Source organism: Orbilia oligospora (genome assembly GCF_000225545.1).
Source record: "Orbilia oligospora ATCC 24927 unplaced genomic scaffold scaffold00215, whole genome shotgun sequence".
Classification (NCBI taxonomy): Eukaryota; Fungi; Ascomycota; class Orbiliomycetes; order Orbiliales; family Orbiliaceae; genus Orbilia; species Orbilia oligospora.
The window spans coordinates 1252316-1270942 of NW_011645772.1; the positions used below are offsets into that span (position 1 = coordinate 1252316).

General features: G+C 45.0%; 8 protein-coding genes across 8 annotated transcripts; 4 read left to right on the forward strand and 4 right to left on the reverse strand.

Annotated features, from left to right (window-relative positions):
* Window positions 1-593: 593 nt before the first annotated feature.
* AOL_s00215g377 (uncharacterized protein) lies at window positions 594-1491 on the forward strand (the record flags this gene model as incomplete). The annotated part of the gene is made up of 4 exons (XM_011129579.1): window positions 594-868; window positions 1022-1095; window positions 1178-1264; window positions 1358-1491. The coding sequence occupies 4 exons, from the start codon at window positions 594-596 to the stop codon at window positions 1489-1491; spliced, it is 570 nt and encodes a 189-aa protein (XP_011127881.1).
* A 167-nt stretch (window positions 1492-1658) lies between these two features.
* Window positions 1659-2690, reverse strand: AOL_s00215g378 (uncharacterized protein; the record flags this gene model as incomplete). Its single annotated transcript, XM_011129580.1, has 2 exons — window positions 1659-2374; window positions 2477-2690. The coding sequence occupies 2 exons, from the start codon at window positions 2688-2690 to the stop codon at window positions 1659-1661; spliced, it is 930 nt and encodes a 309-aa protein (XP_011127882.1).
* A 596-nt stretch (window positions 2691-3286) lies between these two features.
* AOL_s00215g379 (uncharacterized protein) lies at window positions 3287-6289 on the forward strand (the record flags this gene model as incomplete). Its single annotated transcript, XM_011129581.1, has 6 exons — window positions 3287-3323; window positions 3384-3449; window positions 3509-3573; window positions 3703-3854; window positions 3932-4725; window positions 4797-6289. The coding sequence occupies 6 exons, from the start codon at window positions 3287-3289 to the stop codon at window positions 6287-6289; spliced, it is 2607 nt and encodes an 868-aa protein (XP_011127883.1).
* A 461-nt stretch (window positions 6290-6750) lies between these two features.
* AOL_s00215g380 (uncharacterized protein) lies at window positions 6751-7449 on the reverse strand (the record flags this gene model as incomplete). The annotated part of the gene is made up of 2 exons (XM_011129582.1): window positions 6751-6975; window positions 7174-7449. 2 exons carry the CDS (start codon window positions 7447-7449, stop codon window positions 6751-6753), a joined length of 501 nt encoding a protein of 166 aa, XP_011127884.1.
* Window positions 7450-8018: 569 nt separating this feature from the next.
* Window positions 8019-10148, forward strand: AOL_s00215g381 (uncharacterized protein; the record flags this gene model as incomplete). The annotated part of the gene is made up of 4 exons (XM_011129583.1): window positions 8019-8064; window positions 8144-9033; window positions 9126-10019; window positions 10092-10148. The coding sequence occupies 4 exons, from the start codon at window positions 8019-8021 to the stop codon at window positions 10146-10148; spliced, it is 1887 nt and encodes a 628-aa protein (XP_011127885.1).
* A 450-nt stretch (window positions 10149-10598) lies between these two features.
* On the reverse strand, window positions 10599-11057 carry AOL_s00215g382 (uncharacterized protein; the record flags this gene model as incomplete). Its single annotated transcript, XM_011129584.1, has 3 exons — window positions 10599-10721; window positions 10799-10867; window positions 11046-11057. 3 exons carry the CDS (start codon window positions 11055-11057, stop codon window positions 10599-10601), a joined length of 204 nt encoding a protein of 67 aa, XP_011127886.1.
* A 994-nt stretch (window positions 11058-12051) lies between these two features.
* On the reverse strand, window positions 12052-14130 carry AOL_s00215g383 (uncharacterized protein; the record flags this gene model as incomplete). The annotated part of the gene is made up of 6 exons (XM_011129585.1): window positions 12052-12540; window positions 12604-12660; window positions 12740-13312; window positions 13399-13601; window positions 13692-13849; window positions 13976-14130. The coding sequence occupies 6 exons, from the start codon at window positions 14128-14130 to the stop codon at window positions 12052-12054; spliced, it is 1635 nt and encodes a 544-aa protein (XP_011127887.1).
* Window positions 14131-15277: 1147 nt separating this feature from the next.
* On the forward strand, window positions 15278-18461 carry AOL_s00215g384 (uncharacterized protein; the record flags this gene model as incomplete). The annotated part of the gene is made up of 7 exons (XM_011129586.1): window positions 15278-15982; window positions 16043-16281; window positions 16350-16908; window positions 16970-17144; window positions 17198-17417; window positions 17476-18259; window positions 18324-18461. The coding sequence occupies 7 exons, from the start codon at window positions 15278-15280 to the stop codon at window positions 18459-18461; spliced, it is 2820 nt and encodes a 939-aa protein (XP_011127888.1).
* Window positions 18462-18627: the final 166 nt, after the last annotated feature.

The following is an 18627-nucleotide window of genomic DNA, read 5'->3' on the forward strand; positions in this document are numbered from 1 at the left end:
CTATAATATTGTCCAGAAGTACTTACTTGAGTATATAAGTATATAAGGATGCTTCATGCCGCACGACCACCCTGCCGCATTCCCCACCACACCAGCCGCACCAAAATCCCCCAAAAAAGAGGAGAAAAGAAGAGGTAACCTGAAACGGGATTGATCCGGAGGCGAGATCTTCTGTCCCGACGGCAAGCACCTAATCCCTGTCACATATGGAACAACCCCCAAAATCGTGATCTATTGAATTGATCCGGAGAGAACTGTGCGACTGGGGAAATTTGTTAACATGCTGGCTTTTTCTAGAATTAATAATGGAAAAGATACCTTTCGTAGAGGGGGATCCACAGTAAGGAAGTCTATAAAGGAAATCCAGGTTCCGGATTCTGGAGCTTTTCGAAGTGTCATATTATTTATCCATTTTTATATCTATTCTTTGTACTTCATATAAGTAAAGCTGTTGAAAGCCGACTCTTATTCTTCTTTTTATTACTTACTCACCAGTCGCGATTTCGATATAATATAAAAATATCTATCTGCAATTCCTCCCCGGATAAACTTACCCTCGATCGTTTAAGTTCATATAAAAGAATATATACAAAATGCGCTTCGCACCCATCGTCCTCGCCACCATGGTCGGTGTCGCCTGCGCCGGTAGAAACGCCGTTGTCCGTCCGGTCGAAGCTGATGCAAAAGCCGTGGAATCATCCAAACTCTCAGATCTCGATGTTCCAGAACTGATAATCGAGAAATTGGAGGAGATACCTGCGTCGGAATGTACATACAGGTCCGGACCGGGATCCGTTGTTGTCACACTTTATAACGGAGAGCTTTTGAATGGAAAGATTATTGATAGGAGTTGGGATAATAATGATCCGTATGTATTTTCTATCTCTCCCTCTCTCTCTCTCTTTCACTTACTTTTTTTTTTTTGCTTCTCCTTTCTTTCTTTGTTTCTTTGGTTGGTTTATACTGTACTGGCGTGTGAAATTGAAGTGGCTAATGATGTTTTTCTTTGGATGCTTTATAGACATCAGTTCCAGTTGGGTACACCTCTGGTCATTGAGGGTCTCCAGAAGGCCGTCGAGGATATGTGTGTGAATGGTATGTATCAAACCCGATTACAATGAATTGAATACTTCTCTAGATCTCCACGATACTAATATATTCAACAATGCGACAACAGAGGTTCGAAAGGTCACAGTTCCTTCCAGACTCGCTCACGGTAATAAGATCAGCGGTGGTGGTCTCATCCCAGCAGGGGCAGCCATTAGTAAGTTCCATTCTCCACTCCATTCTATTAGTAAATAAATAAACATACAAACCTACGAATACTGTACTAATATGACTACTATCTACTCCACAGTCTACAAGATCAAACTCATCGGCCTGAAGCCTCCAATGTACGTCAACCCGGACTGGAAGGAGGGCGCATCATCGGTGGTGGCTGAAAAGTCCGCTGCCCCGGTTGCATCTGATGCTCCCAAGGATGAGCTGTAAACGACCATATAGACTTGTGTAGATACCGTTGTATAGTACCGACGTAGGAAATTTTGATGTAATATGTACAGAAGACCTTCAATTGTATATACAGTTTTTTTTTATATTACCTTTTTCATACGTTTCTTTTCCTTCGTCATGCATAAGAAATGGATTTTGTTCTTATCTCACCTTCTCTTGATCGGTCCTTTCTTCGTTTTAACCTCCTTCAATATCGAACTAGAACTGTTCTTCACATTATTAGTATTACTCGCAGCAATGGCCTCAGAAACCCCACCACCACCACCACCTATCAGTTTCTTCTCCATCCTCGCAGAATTCTCCTCAATCCACCCCATAACCTCAAAGAAAGCCTCATGCCCTCCCTTCCCACTTCCAATCTTCCTCTCCACATAAAACTGACTAACCCTCGGCTTCTCCTTCTGTTTATACCCCCACTCCAAATTCACACACCCAAGCCTCTTCCTAACAATCCTCAACTCCCCAATCGGCACCTCCACCAACTTCGGTCTCCCCAAGAACCTCATAGTGAACAACCTCAACTTAGTATCCTCCGTCAGACCCGTTTTAACCCAATTCATAACCGCAGGTTTGGAAACTCGCGCGTACGGCGGGATTTTGATGAACATGTGGGTTACGTAGGGTGCCGCTAGGTAGAACATACCCATTGGGAGGGCGGTTAAGGTGAGGACCGCGGCTGCTGTGAGGTTTGGGTGGGATTGGAGGATGGGGAAGGTATATAGGGCTGGCCAGTTGAGTTTGAGGTTGGGACCCAGGTAGAAGACTGTGAGGAGGAATGGGTAGCATGAGACGAGCTTCATGCAGCCGACCCAGATTGTGCGACGGCCGGCGGTGTAGAGGCAGAGGGAGGAGGGGTAGATGACTAGATGGATTCGATTGGTGGTGGTGTTAGTCTTGTTATGAGGTTATAGAAGTATTTTATACTGTAGACTGGGTATGAGGAAGAGGAGGGGGTAGGACATACATTTTGCATCTTCAGGATTGATCGGTTCGACTTTTTTTTTCTTGCCGAACAGTTTGGACCAGAAATTACGACGGCATTGGAGAGGCTGTAGATGTATTCTTGGTGATGAAGAAGAAGGTAGTCTGTGAAGGATCGTATGTCTTGAAGTTATCGTCGTCGTCGAGAATTGCAATTGTCGTGCGCCGACGCTGAGAGAGCGAAGGGCATAGCTCATTCCTGCGTCCTGTTCCCAACCAGACCAAATAAATAAAAAAAACCTCCTTTTTTCGTGTACCCGATGAAGCTTCTTTTTTCTATATCTGCATATCGAAAACTGCTTTTAGTAGAGAATATAATTATTCGAAGTATCGAATTGAATTCTCAAACAAGCCTAATTAAATCCCCCGCCAAGAAACACACCTCCAGTTCAAGAAGCAGCAGCAGCAAATAACGTGGGTTGGCGTTCCCGTCCCAAGTCTTTAGTTAGCTCGAACTTTCCATTTTGGAGTCACGTCTTCCCACTCTTTTTAAACATAAGTATTTAAACTTACTCTATCTTCAACCACGTTCGTTCCTTGGACTAGGGGGAGGGGAATTCGACATCATTCCAGCTGCTGCACGTGCGCATTTCGATATCGACGAAGAGGAGAAAGAAATCCGACCAGGTATACGAAGTACCTTTTTTCTCAGGAACTCGACGACGAGAGGGGGGGAAGAAGAAGAGCGCATCGATGAGCAACTGGCGCTAACCCACACGACCATTAAACTCACCTTCATGCGACGCCTCGATATCAATACCAATACCATTACCATTACCAGTATTCTACCAGCATGTGGATTCTAGACACCGATACCGACCTCTTAGGAGGTATGTACTTACCTTATCGCAGGCATCGTATCATCATATCGCTAACCCACGAAAATCTAGGGAGAAGAACCTGGGTCCGTCCGGGCGCCGAAGCAATCCTCGGCCGTACGCAGTTCGCCGGTGCCAGTGAGTGACTCCATCCCAAATAATATATTCATTCTAAGAATTGGGCTAACTACAACCAGCTCAAAAGGCGATCTCACGTCGGCATATTGTTCTAAAAGTCGATGAAGTTCCAAAGTATGACGGGGTGAGGATTGATCCGTTAAAAAGTGCCTGAAAGTCGAAATTAAAATAAATAAAATAAAAATAAATAAAATATAAACAAAAAAAAAACAAGGGAACAATGATCTAATATAAATTATGGAATTGAAAACAGCTTAGTATCCGGCATTACTCCAGTCTCACGTTGAAAGATGAATCCAAAAAGGGTTCTACCGTCGATGGTCGTTTCATCAACGGTACTTCCGTTGTTCTCGATCCAGCGATAGATCACGAATTTCAAATGGCGACTGCACCTCAGATATTTCGGTACTTACATACCTCCCCTAGAACCCCTTTCAAATAATATCTACCGACTAACCAATAATCATTTATTACAAATATAGTCTAAGATACGAACCTCAAATCTTCACAATCCACAACTCCTCCAAAAAGAAATCCACAGACCCAAAAGTCCTCCTAAAAGACTACCTCTCAAAACTCGAACAGCTAGACATAAAATGCATCCCCGAATTCCTCCCCGGAAAGACCACCGTAGCAGTTGTCACAAAGCGTAACCTACCGATCAGTCTTCGCGCATTAGTAAACGGTGCGTGGGTGGTTACATCTGCTTTCGTAGACGCCATTGCTGCAGCTGCGACAAAAGTTAGAGGTGATAATGGAGATCTGCTGGATAGCCCTTTACAAGAGGATATTGTTGCGAATTGGCCAGATCCGTTAGGTTTCCTACCACCACCGGGTCAGGAACCGAACCCGAAGGCGCCGGAGTACTTTAAACCAAATCATAAGCGTAAAACGATGTTTGAGAAATGGGTGGTGGTTTGCTGCACCCAACAGCACATGGATATCTTCACCGGTCCCATTACTGATGGGGGCGGGAAGACCGATCTATTCAACTTGAGAGAAGGCAAGACAAAACCAGCCGAATTGATCGTACATATTGACCGCTTGGGTAAGAAAGTTATCGTACTGCATCCGAACGTCGAAGGTGAATGGTACGTAAGATTTAGACGAGAAGTTGAAGAGCGAACGGGGGTGAGGTTCGCAGAACAGAACGAGTTTTTGGATGCAGTGTTGATGGCAGATGCCGGGGAGCTGGCAAAACCATACGAAGCAGAGGAGAGCAGCGTAGTAGTGCACGAATCCATCGAATTACCTGCACCGCCACCGAGTACCGAAGGTAGCACAATCCTCAATTCCCTCTCCCTTCCCCTTTCCTTGCTCTGTACGGCTAATATGTGTAACATGCAGTCCCTAAAGAATCACAACCGGTCACCCGAAGGACTCGAGCTCATAACCACGAAGAAGAGGTCACAAAGCCAGAGCCTTCACAGATGCCTCCACCTACTAGAACATCAACAACAAGTAGCTTGCGAACGCAGACACGATCATCTCGCTATGTTAGTCAAATAAAAATTGACGACTCGGACGATGATGATTTCACACCTTTACCGCCGCCCCCATCCTCGTCTAGCGTCACCGCTAAGTTCGGTGGTGCCAGTCAGAATATCAAGGCGGCTTCCGGTGCTACCGCTGCCGCTTCCTTTTCTTCTCATACTATTTCACAGGGACCGGGGAAGAATACGCAGTTATCGGTCATATCGGAGACTCAGCAACCGCAAAGTTTGCAAAGCCAGGCAAAAAGGAGGAGGATTATTCCTTCTGATGATGACGATGATGAAGACGACAACGCGATCATGGATCGAATGCTGACAGGCCAGGCGACAATGAAAAGAAGAAAAGTAGAAGAGGAAGCAAAGCGAGCAGAGGCCGTGAAGCCGATGAAAATATTACCTTCCGCTCAAAGGAAAACTGAAGAACCACCGACGCCTGAGCCGGAATCGATCAAAATAGAACAAGGGGAGGAAGATGAGGAGGAAGTAGATACGAAACCCACCAAAGGGAAGAAAAAAGCCGTCGATAGTAAAGTCATTCAAACTGCGCAAGAAATCCGGCGGAGAGAAGAAGCTAGGGCAGCGGAGGAAGATGCAGCGAATGAAATGAGCCCGGAGGAGATTGCGGCTGTTGCTAAAATGCGAAATTTAGCTATTATTGAGGTATTCGAAATCGCGCCGAGAACAAGTAAACCAACTGGGAGATCACAGGCGTACGGTGACGAAGGGGATAGATGGGATAATGCTTGGAACGGAAGGAGAAATTTCAAGAAGTTTAAGAAAAGAAGCAAGAACGGGGAAGTAGAAGGTCCAATGAGGAGGATGGGAGGACATATCATGGTGCCCTTGGTGGAGCACAAGGCGAAGGATTTCGGAATAGGGGAAGGGTACTGGGTTGAACCACAGCAGTCGTCAGTGGCGGCGGGTAAGAGGAGGGAAAGCCAAACTAATGTCTCACACGTTTCTGAGACACAAATTGGAGGTGGCTCCGCGGGGAGAAATGGGAAGGGGGTCATGGAAGTGGTCGTGGATATAAGTGACGATGAGTTCTTCGAAGAGGAAACGGCGAGGGACGAGTCCTTGGCTACCAAGAAATCGCAGGGAAGGTCGCAGAAATCACAAGGGACGCAGCAGGCTTCCGGAAGGGTAGTTAGAGGGAGTGCAAGGGGTGGGACGCAGACATCTACGGCACCGGCGAAACGAACTACAAGCAATAGGAATAGCGTCAGCGAGGAGCCGGCGAAGAAGAAGGCCAAGACGATGGCTATATTCGACAAAGAGGAGAGTGAAGACGAGGACAGCGATGATGACGAACTCAAGTTCACGTTTAGGCAGCGTGGACGAGGGTAGTATTCATTGTGGGTCCTTGTCATTGATCTTGGTTTTTTATGGAGCGTTCATTATTTAACTATTTAAGCAGCAGCATCTGGAGCTGGAAGGGCGTCTCTGTCTTCTTCTTCTTCTGTTTTTGTATCTTAATCCCACAGCATTCGACTTTCTTGGATTCTGCACCGTGCATAATCCTGCTTTTCCTTTTATTCTACCAATTCGTCTTTAATTGAGAAGCACTTCGGCGTTTCGGTATTTCCTATTCGTTATCTCTTTTTTATTTCATATTGTCGGACCATAGACCAGGATTGATGTTTCCGTGAATCCAAGATGCTTTAGTATACTTAAGTAATTATTATACACAAACTTCAAATCCCACCAACCATCCTCCATAAACTTGTATTCGAATGGACATGCAGATAATATTATGATTACTAAAATACTAGTACTCTAGGAGTATATATAGGAATATATATAAATAACTAATGCTCTTCATTATCGGCCTGACTCAAAGCCTCCATCGCGTTTTCCATCTCCCTCAACCTCTGTCCGACCCGCCTTCTAATCTCCAAACCTTCCTCCTCAGAACTCCCCGCAACAGCCTCCTCGTACGCCAACCTAAACTTCTCGAATTCCTCACGTGCGGTTTCCCTATCGTCTCTCGCATAGATTGTATTCTTTGAGGTTTCCTCAACAGCAATCTCAAACTTTAAAAAAAAAATAAGTATTTTTTTAAGAAAAAAAAAAAAAAATCAATTGAAGAAATTTATCAAATATGGGCTTGGAGATTAGCTAATGTTATGTAAATATTACGAAAACGAGGAGTCATAAAGAACTCTATAGAACGGTTTTTATTTCTTTTCTCCTATAACTCTTATAAAAATTATATATTTTCAATTGCTTACCTCATCCTTGGCTGAAGCATACAGCTCAGACAGATCTTCTACTTTGGCGTCCACGGGGCGTTTTCCTGTCGACGGAGTGGTCGTAGTCGAGCTATAAAGTCTCGAAACAGAAGTCGAGGGCCGCGGAAGCCCGTGGGGGACGACGACTTTGACGACGACTCTTGAGACATCGCCGCTGACATTGACATTGACATTGGCATTGGCAAGACGACGACTCAGATTATGATTGAGATTTGCGGACGGACGGACTAGAAGTCTTGGTATTCGGGAGAACATCGTGAACCCTAAAAAATGAAAGTATCTTTTTTTTTCTCTTTCTTTCTTTCTTTGAAATCGAAAAAGTGTGTGATGTTTGATGTTTTTTTTTACAGACGGGCCTTGTTCATCGATTAATAACTGGGCCGGGAGCACGCCGGCTGTGACGTCGGACGGCGGGACTTTAACGAGCAAGCGAAGCTGCCGTTTAAAAGCAAAGAAAGAAACCGCAATCGTCAGGCCATTGTAATTCAAGCATTTCAACTGACAGTGCACTCGACTCGACTCGACTTGACTTTGATCTTAGCTTAGCTGGCTTGGGCCGCGTATGTACTGTACTTACATTACCTACACTCTGCTTATCACCTTTTTTTTAAAAGAAAAAATATAAATTGGCATCAGGATCCTTTTATTTCTCTCTTTTACCTTTCCTTTACTTTTTTTTAATTTTCCAAGTCTGATAAAAGAAAGAAGGGAAGAGAGAGACAAAGAAGGTATATTTTACACATATTCGACAGCTTGACACTTCATGTCTTCTTCTACACATCGAGGAATCCCAAAGCTGCAGCTACCACAATTACTCCGACACCATGGGCCAATCGCAGTCAGATGAAACCCGGCGCTCTCTTTCGCCTGGTAAAGCTTCAATCCATGAATTTCCATCTTATTTCTATTTAATATTTAATATACTAATTGCTAATTTTTATAAAAAAAGACGACCTCCGCCACCGTCTAACCCATCGTCTCCAAAAACGCACCTTCACCGATCTAGAACTCTACTCCTTCCGCGACGTCTTCGCCTCCCTGGCAAACACCTCAAACGACGGCACCATTTACTGGTCCCAAGACACACTTACCCGATTCCTCGAGCTTCCCGACGCTTTAGACGTCGCTAATTTATTATACCACGCCACCAGCATCGCAGCTGGGTTCCCGTTTTTAAGCGACGGTCCCGGTGTTTTGGACTGGGAGGCCGTGGTTAGAGTTGTCTGTGTTTTCACGGGACGGTATAAAACCGTGCTTAGGAAAGGTGGTGGGGATGCCGTGAGGGTTTGGTTTAGGATTTTGGCGGTACATGATCGTGGTGGTAATGGTGGTTGTGGGAATGATGTACACGTGAATGGGAAGGGGATTGAGGATGCTATAGCTGATGCTATGACTAATGGGAGGGGTCATGGGAAGCATGACGACGATAAAAGCGACTACAATGACGGCGACGATAATGATGATGATCATAGTGATGATATCTTCCGAATCGCAGATCCAGAGGATATGGAAGACGAAAACGACGATGATGAATTAGCGCTAGCGGCTTTGGAGGCATTAGATGCCATTGAAGTCTTCAAACTTGCTGAAAAGCCTGCGGCAGTGGTACAGAAATATGTACGTCGGCTAGATCCTAAGGATCTGACAAAGTTGGTGATGTTATTGCTTGTTATCGCACCATTGGATCCTCAGGAGTCGTTGGCGACTTATGTGGAGAGGTATTCCGGAGACTCATTGGTAGATTTGAGAAGGACGGCGGAGAGTATCGTTCGCAGTATGAGTATTGACGGTAAACCCATCCTTTGGACGGGGTTTAGTAAGAGTATTAAACGGTCTTTGGTATGATTCCATATCCCCTTCTGTTGCTCTCTATTTTATGCATTTTCATGAAGAGATATATCGATATCTAACGATGATGTTTTAACATCCAGCCCCACCTCTTCGACGGCTTCAAACCCCTCTACGAACACTTCCTCTTCTCCAAACGTCTAAACATGAACAAAAACCCATCCCTCCATCTACCACTCACCCCTCCCCTCCTCCACCACTACGGCGCAATCCTCACCCCCACAATCCTAAACCAACTCTCCTTCTTCCTCAAAGGCGAAAACCTCTACCGCCGACTACGAAAACTCTACATCGGCTCCGACGACGGTTTCTCAATGGGCATGTTCGAACAAAAAGTATTCAAATGGCGTGCCCCCACCATCCTCCTCGTCAGCGGTTCAAGAATGGGTACCCCCTCCACCTCCCGCGAGAAATCCTTCTCAGATTCTCTATCCCCCAAACGATTCCCCGACAGTATCACCGACGATAACGACGATAACGAAACATTAACATTCGGCGTCTACATCGACGTAATGTGGAAAATAACCCACAAAGAATGTTTCGGCAACTCCGACACCCAAATCTTCCAACTCCACCCTATCCACGAAGTCTTCGAAACCTCAAAGGCTCACTCGGATTACATCTACTGGAATAAATCCGCCGGTATAGGTTTTGGCGCTCCGTTACCCAGAATCAAGGCCGGTGATCCGGTGTTACATATGAACCTCGGTGCCGTATCTTTGATTCTGGACGAATCTTTGGAATTTGGGGTGTTTACGCATAGTTCTTCCGGTGGCGGGGCGTATCATACCAGTGATTTGGGTGTAGGGGGCAGAAGTGAGGATTGGCAGGAAAGGTTTAACATAGAGGAGATCGAGGTTTGGGGGGTCGGTGGGGAGGAGGAGGCGAAGGAACAGGCGAGGCAGTGGGCTTGGGATGAGGCTGAGGCGATGAGGAGACGGAATGTACAGCTTGGGGATGATGTTGAGGCGAATCGGGTATGTTCTTTTTCCCCTTATTCTTTCTCTTCTTTTCATATATGATTTAGGATGACTGACTCTTGAGATTAGGCGTTATTGGAAATGGCGGGTATCATTGGGGGTAATAGAAGCGGTGGGAGCATGTAGATTGTTATCTTTTTTTTATAGTTTTTTTTATATCAGGAGTTTCTTTTGGAGGGATTACTGTTGTTTTTTTTTATTACTATTGGATTCGTATGGGAGCAGGAGCAGGAGCTGGGACGGACTGTTGTTAATAGGGACTTGATATGATTTATACCTTTTTTTATCCATAATAACGGTAAGCAAATTTACATCACCGAATATCCAGCGTATACGATTATTTCTTAGATCAGTTGGCAGAATATAAATATGGTTGTTTCTCCTGTTTTATAATTCCACCAGCACTCCACAGTGCATGCTTCAGCTGAAGTACTTAGTTAACAACTAAGAAGAAGCTAACTAAAAAGGAAACCCCGAATTCCTCATGATATCCCAATCGATCGAATTCTCCCATAACATAACATATAATTCACAGAAAGAAACGAGAGCAACAAGGATCCTTCATTTCGGATTCTTCTAAGCAGTTCCAACAACAGGACAGTTATCCTTCTGGCCGGATGTGACCTTAAGTTCCTTAACAGAACCTTCAGAGACGGTTACTGTGGATCCGTTTTTTCGTTGGATGGTGTATTGGCCGCCCTTTTTTTTTTAAAAAAAATATGTTGTTAGCTAGTGGTATGTAGAGGTATCAAGTCGGGTATATATGGAAAACATACGGAGTGGCTCTGAACGACGCCGACTTCCTCGCCGCCGGTGGAGTTTGTGAATGTTACGTGGGTTCCTTCCTATTTTTTTTGCATTCCATTAGTATTTTCTTTCAAAAAATTTATGATTTATTGTTTTTGATTGGTGAGAAAAATTGACGATGATGTTTTTTTGGAGGTTGTAGAGCGGGGTGATGTCATGTATGTATGTACTAATAGTAAGAAAAAAAGACATCAACAGAAAATCAAATATCCTTACCGAGAATGCCATCTTTTCTTATAATAATATATTTTATTTAATTATTTTGGTATTTTTTATGATTCGAAGTTTGGTAATAGTGTGAAGTGAATTTGATTTTTTCTCAAGCTCGTCGATTGTAGAAGGGAAATAAAGGTCTCTCTTTATATAAGCTCACCTTCTAAGAAGAGGGCGGGGGATAATCCTTTATATACTCATGGATCTACCTATACCTATCACATAAAATAAAAGAAAAGGAAAAAAGAACCAGCCCCGATTCCCACTGTATACATTTAGCATGCGCAATGTAGTAGCTGGTAGACTGGTGACATAATCTACCCCAGTTATATCCTGCATCTGGAAGGGGGGTTTGCTTACCAACCAATCACAGCTTTTGTAATTCCAACCCGTCCCCCTCCATGAAGCTTGCAGGAACAGGAAGGGGGGAATGGTGCAGGAACCCTTGCGCGATTGCTGCAAAAAAATACATAATATAATAGATGATCATTGAACGCTAGTTGGTGGTCATATGAGGATGTTCGTTACACTTCTGCATTTTGCATTTTTGCATAGAGTTTAGCGGGGGGGAGTAGTAAAGTGAGGCGGGGTGTTTTCCTTTTTATATTTTATTATAATTATCCAGAGCTGTGTTATAATAGGTAGATCTCCTCGGTTTTTGGAACATTTCTTTCTAGCTTGTCCATTGGTTAAAATCGGGTTAAATTTGATTGATCATTGGTGGGAAGGTTTGATATGCGATGACGACGATGCTTTTTTTCTTTTAATGATATAGGCTGTGTCTAAACTATGGAAATATGAACTTATGTATATACATGATATAAGATGCTGTAGTCGTATGGATATGATATGATATGCATGAAAGATAATTCAAAAAAATGCCCTTCCGTAACTCGTAAATTAGATTTCGTAGACTCTTCTTTGCTTAAGTATCGTGATTAACCCTTCCTTCCCCTCCTCCCTAAAGGAAGGAAGGGAGGAAGGGAGAGGGGGGGAGAGGAAGGAAGTCTCACCAAAGCACCCTCACCGCCTCCTCCATCCACTCCTTCCAAACCAACAACCCTTCCTCGAGCACCTCCTTCCACCACCCCGCCTCCCAAACCCACCACCCCAAAGCCCCCAGAACACTAATCCCCACAAACTGCGCCACAGTTCCCAGAACCTTCTCTTGTCTCTTAATCCTCTTCGTCACCTCCGAATACCTAATATTACTAAAACTAACCATAGAATACAACGTCCTAACCCCCATCCACGGGAACCAACTGTACAGAAACTCCTGGAAGTTTTTCTTCATAAGGTAGGTTCTCGAGGTTACCGAGGATCTCATTTCGACGTAGTTGTTCATCGCTAGGTCGTTGATTACGTGTAGATCCTTTTGCCGTTCGAGCGTGTAGGAGTTTAGACCTTCGGTTAGGGAGTCTGTGGAGTTGATGTGGTCCCATAGGACGCGGACGTCTTCGAAGCCGCAGTTCATGCCTTGGCCGTAGAATGGGACCATCTATTTGTTCGTTTTTTGTTAGTATAGTTCGTTGGGAAATGTGGTGGTAGATTGAAGACTTACGGCGTGAGCTGCGTCGCCTATGATGACGCATTTGTTCCTGTAGTGGTATGGGGTACACTATTCCACGGCATTAGCTTTTCCTTCTTCTTCTTCAGAGGTTTTTGAAATCTAGGTAGGAATTAGGGGGGGGAGTTACCTTAACAGAAATCAACGGTAACTTCTGATTCTTCAAATAATCTCCAATCAAATTCTCTTCTCCAATCAACGGCACTACATCCGGGAACTCTGTCAAAAAGAACTTCAGCAGAGCTTCAGGCCCCACTATATCCTTAAACATATCTTCAGGCATAAACAGCGTACAAGTAAAGCTTTTATCCATATTCGGTAAAGCGATAAACATGAACGTCTGTCTCGGCCAGATATGTAAATGATTCGGATCGAGTTGGAATTCGCCTGTTGTTGGATGCGGCGGTAGGTGGAATTCACACCATAGAGAATCGATGTATTCTTGCGAGAAGTTGAGACGGACGTATTTCATCATATGATACCGGGTTTGGGAGTGGGCTCCATCGGCACCGATGAAGAGGTCGGCATTTACTCGGACGGTTTCTACTTCGCCCGAACCAAGTCGCTTTTCGAATGTAGCTTCGGATTTCTCCAGGGCGAGGCGTTTGAGGTTGTGGTTGAATTTTAGTTCGACGTTGCTCATTTGTTCGAGTTGGTCGAGGAGGGCGCCGTTGAGGTAGGAGCGGTCGATGGAGCGGATGAACTATTATTTTCTTTAGCCTCTCTTCTTTTCTTCTTCTAATGACTCCTCTATGTTTTGTATAGGAAGAAAAGATGGGTGGTATGTACCCTTCCGTGAACATCGTATCTCTGACTAGACTGTTTCCCAGCAATATCATGAATCATCCGTCCATTCATAGGAATCGCAGCTTCCAATATCGTCTCCGTGAGCTCGGGATCCACCGTTCGAATTCCATTGACACCACGCTCCGAGATCGCCAAATTGATGGATTTCGTGAAGTTCAAACTACGGTTTTCGGGATTACGGAGGTCTATATAATATCAATATTAGTATTTGTATGAAACATAGAATTTGAAAACAGTAGGGAATAAAATAATAATAATAAAAATAATGAACTTACCACCCCGTAGTTCGTATACGGTGACCTGCCATCCTCCCTTCGCAAAGTATAAAGCTGCAAGGGCACCGACCGGACCGGCGCCTATGATTACCACCCTTTGAGGTTCATAGATCGAACTCGATTCGTCAGAGGCGATTGTTGGAGCCACACTTGTGGATCTATTCAAAGAGTATTTAATGTTAGATATATATTGGAAACATTGGATGTATGATATAACATGAAACGTCGTTTGTATATGTACTGCGCTATTATACGAGTATATGAGAAGGGGTTATATATATTACCTCCTAGGTTTCTTTGAAGTAGGACGCTTTGAAGAAGAGGAAGAAGTTGATTTTGATTTGGTCTTGAATGTGGGGGTTGAGGTACCAGAGGGGGAGCGGGAAGTTGTGCGGCGAGAAAGTGCGCTTCGGCGCTGTGTTGACTGGTCGTTGCCCATGATTTGTCTTGGATGACTTGATGTCTGTAACAGATGCACTTGGTGATGCTGATGCTGATGCTGATGCTTTATATATTATATTATATTTATAGAAGAAAAAAAAGATAATTAAAAATAAATAAAATATAAAATAAATAAATATAAAATAAAAATAAAAGGGCTGTGAGAATGGGAAGTGAGGTCAGACGACAGTGCTGAATAGTCGCGTACTCGGTGCTGGAATGGCCGTATTCATGGATGTCGGGACGCAACCGTCTAATATCGATATCTATAGCTCTATGCTTGTCGGAATGAATGAATGAATGGAGAAAAAAGAGAATCCTACTTTACGATACTGCTGCTCCCGCTGGTATATATCCTGGTAGGTCGACAGGATCAAAATAGCTAACTAGCCACCAGGAGCTAAGTAGGAGCTTTGTTAACAAAGAAGAAAGGGAAATGAAATGAGATGAGATGCCGCGACCGAGACAGAACAGGACAGGACAGGAAGGAACGAGAAAAAAAAAGAAATTGACCCGGCTCTAACCACAGCCAACTTGCAGAAACGCATCTTCCCCCGTTCGGTCGGTTCGGGCATGTCGTTGCCCACCATTAATATCCCAAAGTATAATATCAGGTAGCCTGTGGCTAGTTTACATGATATTCTGTAGGAATCTGTGGCGGGAGGGGTTTCGGCTCTGAAAAGGGCAATTGGGGGCGCCCGGGGCCAGCATTGGCGATATCGTAAGCTGTGCATTTGCTTGGTCTTTTTCGAATCGAACACATCGCCATCTCCTTTTTGATAATATGTTTTCTGTGTCATCGAGATACATACCTGTTATACTATAGGTTTTATCTTGATGCTTCCGCTCGTTCTCCGTCATGTCTTTCTATTGATTCAGTCCACTCTATGATCATTGCATTCTAAATATCCTCCAACGGACGGGTAACTATCTTTATTGAATTGAACTTGCACTTGTACAGCCCCGGTCAAGGGATTAAGGGGAATAACATTAGACTTTAAGGTAAGTCAGGTAAGGTACGGTACCTACCAACAGGTATCTTCAACTTCTACAACTTCAACTTCAACTTCCAACTTCAACCTCGAAACATCAAAGGTTATCCCTTCCGATCATCGACCTCCTTTCCTCTTCTTTACTCGCCCCGAATGAGCGAGGAAAAAGAAGCCTTCCGACTCCGGGAGCGCCTCGCCCTCCCTCCCGGATACGAAGAAGCAATCGCCAGCTCCTCTCGTTCCGACATCAGCGACAATGACGACGAACCGAACGAAAACCAACGCCTGCTATTTTCTTCCGATTCTCACAACAATAGCACCCGTAATGGTGGAGACGGTGACGACGATGACGATAACAACAACGGCAATATAAATGTTGGTAGTGGCAGTGGTAGTGGTGGTTCTGCAAATCCCCCTCAGGCCGCTACATCCGGGTCGCGAAGTAACAACGCAACGCGGCCAGATGGATATCGTGCTCCAACCGTCAGATCCGTACGATCTTCATTCGACAGTAATTCTTCTTTCCTCCCGTCGTCTTCGTCTTCGGATTCTGGTGAAGATGGCGACGGTCGGAGACGGTCGACTGAATCGCTGCGGCGAATCCTTGAGGTTATGGATATTGAAGAACCGGAATACGACGGACGGTCTTCCAGAATACGGGAACGAATATCGAAACCTTTTTCAATATTAGGAGGGGCCATATCTTCGTTTGGGAGTAGAGTTGGTTCGCGGTTCGGGTGGTTCACCAGTCGCATACCGAGTATGCCGCGGTTGCCCAACTTTTTGAGGTTTCCGGCCGATGAGGATGGGATTATCAACTTGCAGAGGTTTATCGGGGTTATCATCGTGGTTATTATAGTAAGGGAATTCTTCCCGATACACTAATAGAGGGAGCGTGCTGATGAACAGTGGGTGCAGGTCTATGCGATATTTGCGACGGATGTATTCACAATGCGCATGAACCAAGGTCACCAGTACGATCCGGATTCCGTCAAGCGCTATCTTATCGATAATGTCGACCCGGAGAACATAAAGCATATGCTTAAATATCTCTCAAGCTTTGATCACCTGGCAGGTACGGAGGGAGACTATCAAATGGCCCAATATGTTGCTGGGAAGTTCAAGGAGACTGGTATGCGGGATGTTCGGACAGAGGAGTGAGCAGGGCCCTTCGTATTTTATACTTGTGTGTGTGCAAATGGAATACTAATAAATGGTATGGCAGATATGAGGTATACCTCAACTATCCCAATAAGGACGGGAAAGGACGAAGGATAGCCATAGTCGACCCTCCAGAGCTGAGATGGGCGGCAACTCTCGAAGAACAGCATTTCGATACCTCGAAACATCCAGGCAAAATCACACCGGCATTTCACGGCTACTCCAAATCAGGCAACGTTACAGGACACTTGGTATACGCGAACTATGGATCGAAACAGGATTTTGAGTATCTCAAGTCGAAAAAGGTGCAATTGAAGGGCTCGATCGTGCTGGTCAGGTACTTTGGAACGGAATCCGACCCTGCGATAAAGGTTAAAATGGCCGAAGATGCTGGTGCTGCAGGATGTATCATTTATACCGACCCGAAAGAAAATGGTATGGTGAAGGGGAAGGTGTGGCCGGAGGGACGATGGGCACCAGATGATTTTGTACAAAGGGCTTCTGTGGGATTGACGAGGTATCAGCCTGGAGACCCTCTATCACCAGGTGTTGCCAGCGATTTCAAAAACAAGAGGATAAAGAAGGAAGATGCTGTGATGAGCAAGATCCCTAGTTTGCCTTTGGTGGGTGATTCTTCGGGGAAACTGCTGTTGGATTTCTGGGCTAATATCTGGGTGACATTAGGCGTGGCGAGATGCCCAGAAGCTTATCGGGGCGCTAAAAGGACATGGCTCGAAAGTTAATGATGACTGGAAGGGCGGTATTCCCGATGTTGAGTGGTGGACCGGTGATAAGAACAGCCCGAAGGTCAACTTGATGAATCTTCAAGTTGAGCATGACAAACAGAAGATTTGGAATAGTGAGTTCAACTTCTTTTCTCAGTTTCTATCTATTGTACTAATTACTATGTAGTCCTCGCCACGATCGAAGGCTTCGAGCAACCTCGTAAAGCTATCATCATTGGCAGCAAGCGGGATTCGTGGGCCTATGGCGCAACTTCTATGACTGGTACTGCTATAATGCTAGAGATGATGAGAGTGTTCGGCCAGATGTATGATATTGGATGGCGCCCAGCGAGAACAATTCACTTTGCGAGTTGGGATGGTAGCCAGTACGGTTTAGTCGGATCTACGTGAGTAACTTCACCCTTGATTCTCCGCAAGAAAGGTCAAAACTAACAGGTGTCATAGCGAATGGGTCGAACAATACGCCAACGAGCTACGGATGGACGGCGTTGTATATATCAATGTTGGTACTGCTGTCACTGGCTCTCAGTTCAAAGCTCGAGGTTCTCCAGCTCTGCAGCTTGCCCTCAATACTGCACTCGGCTGGTTCATGGATCCCTCGACAAACTCGACGATGCTGGAATCAAGAGGCGAAAGAAGCTTGGCTGGGCCCGCGATCAATACGGACAGTCTCGCATTCACCAATTTTGCCGGTATGGCCGCGATTGATATCGGATTTGAAGCTGAAGATGGCGACCAAGCTATCCCTCTCCACTCTGCCTACGACAGTTATGAATGGATGACCAAATTCGGCGACCCGAAATGGGAGTTTGTCCCACTGTTGGCCCAGGTCTGGGGTGTCCTCACGATCGTAATGAGCGACAACCTCGTCATCCCCCTGAATTACGCGGATTACGCTGTATCTCTTAACCGACACCTTGACGATTTGAAAAGATGGGTTGATGAGAAGAGGGAAAAGCGGAGACGACATGGTCATGAAGATGCAAACATCGATTGGAAACCTATGAAGGACACGATCAGGAAGCTGCGCGAGGACAGCCTTCACTTTAACGACTTTATATCCCAACTTGAGAATACGCTACTCCAGCTGGATGGCACGGAGCCGGCTGCTATGACTGTGGAGAGGCTAGAGCACAATAATAAGGTTGCGATGTTCGAGACTCATATGCTAGATATGTCGGCTGTTCCCGGGCGACCGTGGTTCAAGAATACGATATTTGCTCCTCAGGTTAGTACTTATAGGTATCTTAGTCTATGTCGGTCAGGCTGCTAACTTTCTTTTTCTTGTCCAGGTCCGGAGCGAGCTCGACCACCTGTGGTTCCCAGCCATTGTCGATGCCGTTGAGGCTGACGATTGGGAAAAAGCCCGATTCCAGTTGGAGCGATTGAGACAAATCATTGACAATGCTTCCAACTGGATAAAGAGATGATACACCCCTTCTCTTGCACCTATATTTCCCTTTTCTCTCTCATTGATTCCCTTTAGCGGTTTTTATATCATGATACAGGGGTTTACACTATTCCAACTACAGCGTTGTTGATTTCTATTTCATTTACGAGCGGTTTCTCACATATCCTTGGGTTTTTAATATATCT